This window comes from Cannabis sativa, chromosome 1 (assembly GCF_029168945.1).
Source record: "Cannabis sativa cultivar Pink pepper isolate KNU-18-1 chromosome 1, ASM2916894v1, whole genome shotgun sequence".
NCBI classification, from domain to species: domain Eukaryota; kingdom Viridiplantae; phylum Streptophyta; class Magnoliopsida; order Rosales; family Cannabaceae; genus Cannabis; species Cannabis sativa.
In genome coordinates this window covers 10,974,878-10,977,203 of record NC_083601.1, presented here as the reverse complement: position 1 = coordinate 10,977,203, position 2,326 = coordinate 10,974,878, and the positions used below count along the sequence as shown (strand labels likewise).

The 2,326-nt window shown below is 37.4% G+C and overlaps 1 protein-coding gene across 1 annotated transcript; it reads right to left on the bottom strand.

Moving 5' to 3' along the window:
- Nucleotides 1–356: 356 nt before the first annotated feature.
- LOC115704877 (gibberellin 2-beta-dioxygenase 1) lies at nt 357–2,072 on the bottom strand. The gene is made up of 2 exons (XM_030632087.2): nt 1,110–2,072; nt 357–880 (listed from the first exon to the last, which is right to left on the bottom strand). Exons 1-2 carry the CDS (start codon nt 1,953–1,955, stop codon nt 605–607), a joined length of 1,122 nt encoding a protein of 373 aa, XP_030487947.2. The 5' UTR covers nt 1,956–2,072; the 3' UTR covers nt 357–604.
- Nucleotides 2,073–2,326: the final 254 nt, after the last annotated feature.

Here is a 2,326-nt window from a genome sequence, read left to right as displayed (position 1 = left end):
CGTAATAATTAATACAATATAATACTTTATTCAAACATAGTGTTATTTATTATTTAATATAATATAATTCTTATACGACTTACGCCCACATTTACTAAACTTACATATTCTTTACAATGAATAATGTAAGATACTATATGAAAAATTAATCTGTATGTGTGAATTGGTAGTGTATATATACTTCAAAACCGTAGTTCATCCATTTAGCAAAAATGCACAACACAAGGAATTTGTAATAAATTTTATGTCATCACCCGCAATGCATTAAGAATAAATTAGAGCATTGTTATTGTGCATTAATGGTGTCAAGCATCTTTAGATATGTCGTTTTGGCTAGCAATACTCCTTAAAAGTTATTATATTAAACTATATGGGACCTCATACTTATTTACACCAATAACGATATTAACACATTGTAGGGTACTAAACACTCCTGTAGTACCTTTTAGCATTTCTCAACAAATTAACCAAATAACGCATACCAAGAATCAATCTAGCTAATTGGAACCAAAGAAAAACATAAATGACTTATGTATCTGTACTCTGCCAAAAATTTAAACTAGTTGGAATTATTAGGTAAAAATTACATAAATATTATTATTACTTAGGTCATAACTCGGTACCTATCGAGAGGATCTTTGAGGTGAAGACGCTCATGGTAAACTCTCCATGCATAATCCTCAAAAGAGAAAGAGTTAAAAACCATATTGTTTTCTTCTTCTTCTTCTTCTTCTTTTTCACATAAAATAGTTTGTTTTGGGATAAGTGGAGAGACTCTACTCTCTAAAGGAAGAGTCACTAACACCGTCATTGATATTCCTTCCCCTGAATTTGCCATTGCTCTTCCTCTCACTTTCTTCAACTTTCCATTGCTCCATACCTATTTATTTAATGAGTTTACACAGGTTATTTTTTTTTTGAAAAAATCAACTTCACAATCTATATATTCCTTAATACATATATGATATATTGAGCATTACCATTTACCACCTCTCCCAATTTAAAAGATGAAAAAGGTTACCCAATATTTTCAATGTCAATAAATTACACTAATTATATGCCTTATAGTTAATGTTGATGAAAATAAGTTACAACAAGTTAGAACTTACTTGAGCAATGTCACCTATAGTAACCAAAACAGAGTCCGCCAGAGGCGACACAGTGACCCGACCCGAATCCGCAAGCAACGAGCTTTTGCCACCTCGTATTTGATACTGTAACCCGACTATATACGGGTAAAACCCGCCTGACGTCATCATCTCATTTCCGGGAGAACTTTCTGAAGATATCCACATCAACGTACAAAACCGGTCCGGACCATCTTTCCCTAACGGGTTATCAAACCCGACCGACCCGGAAAGCAACTCGACGATCCTCAACCCGACTTTCCCAAGAGCCCGAGTCAACTCGGACAAGGATACTAAACGTAACTCGCTCGACTCGGCCGCACACGACTCGTCCAGACAGAAAGACTCGGCGAGTCCGTCTCCTTCTTCGTCTTCCTCTCCTTCGTATCCAAGAGGCCAGTCCTTACGAAAGAGAGATTCCTTTTTCTCTCTTGGTAGGTCGAAGAGAGAGAGCGCTTCCAACTCGGCCGACTTAGCGAGTTCGGAGGAGATGGAGTGGTTACTGAGTTGGAAGAAGCCGAGTTGGGAAGCGGAGGAGAGGAGATCTTCCATTATACTATTATTTCCGACAGAGTCATTATCATCAGTCCGATCGGTAAACGAGATCACGGGAGGACACGTGGCAGCTTGGAGGCCTACGCGGCGCCGTGTGGGGAGAGCCAGAGAAGGCGGGAGCCGATGGAGAAGCCGAGATAAGGCATCGGCGTCGGCTCCTGCGCCTTCGTTGGTGGACAAGAGGTTATTGGGTTGAGTCGAGGGAGTCGGCGGCGGCGCTGAGGTGGCACCGCCGGCGCTGTATATGCTTCGATGATGAGTTGAGGATGCCATGATATATATATAATATATATATATATGTAATAATTATATTCAAGTATGAATTTTTGACTTGATCAAATGGATGTGTTCTATCTACTTCTATATATATATATATATGATTACTTTCTTTGCTTACGAAAATTTAGTTAGTCTTTATAGACATAAGTAGTTGTGCATGTTATATAATAATTTTAGTTTTTTTAAATGATCATTAATTATTATTTGAGGAATTACTTACGTGTTATATTATATTACTGGTGGTCTGGAGCTTTTTTAGTGTGGGGCACGTGTATAATTACAACAAATAGATTTGAAAACTGAAATTTGACTTAAAAAGAAAAAAAAAAAATCTAAGCTATATATGCAAATGCAACGATATATGG

Bases quoted from the DNA above. Each gene is read 5' to 3' on its own strand.
- LOC115704877 (XM_030632087.2), bottom strand. From the start codon at position 1,955: ATGGCATCCTCAACTCATCATCGAAGCATATACAGCGCCGGCGGTGCC. The intron at 881-1,109 runs GTAAGTTCTAAC...TTAAATAAATAG, and splicing joins CTATAGGTGACATTGCTCAA to GTATGGAGCAATGGAAAGTT.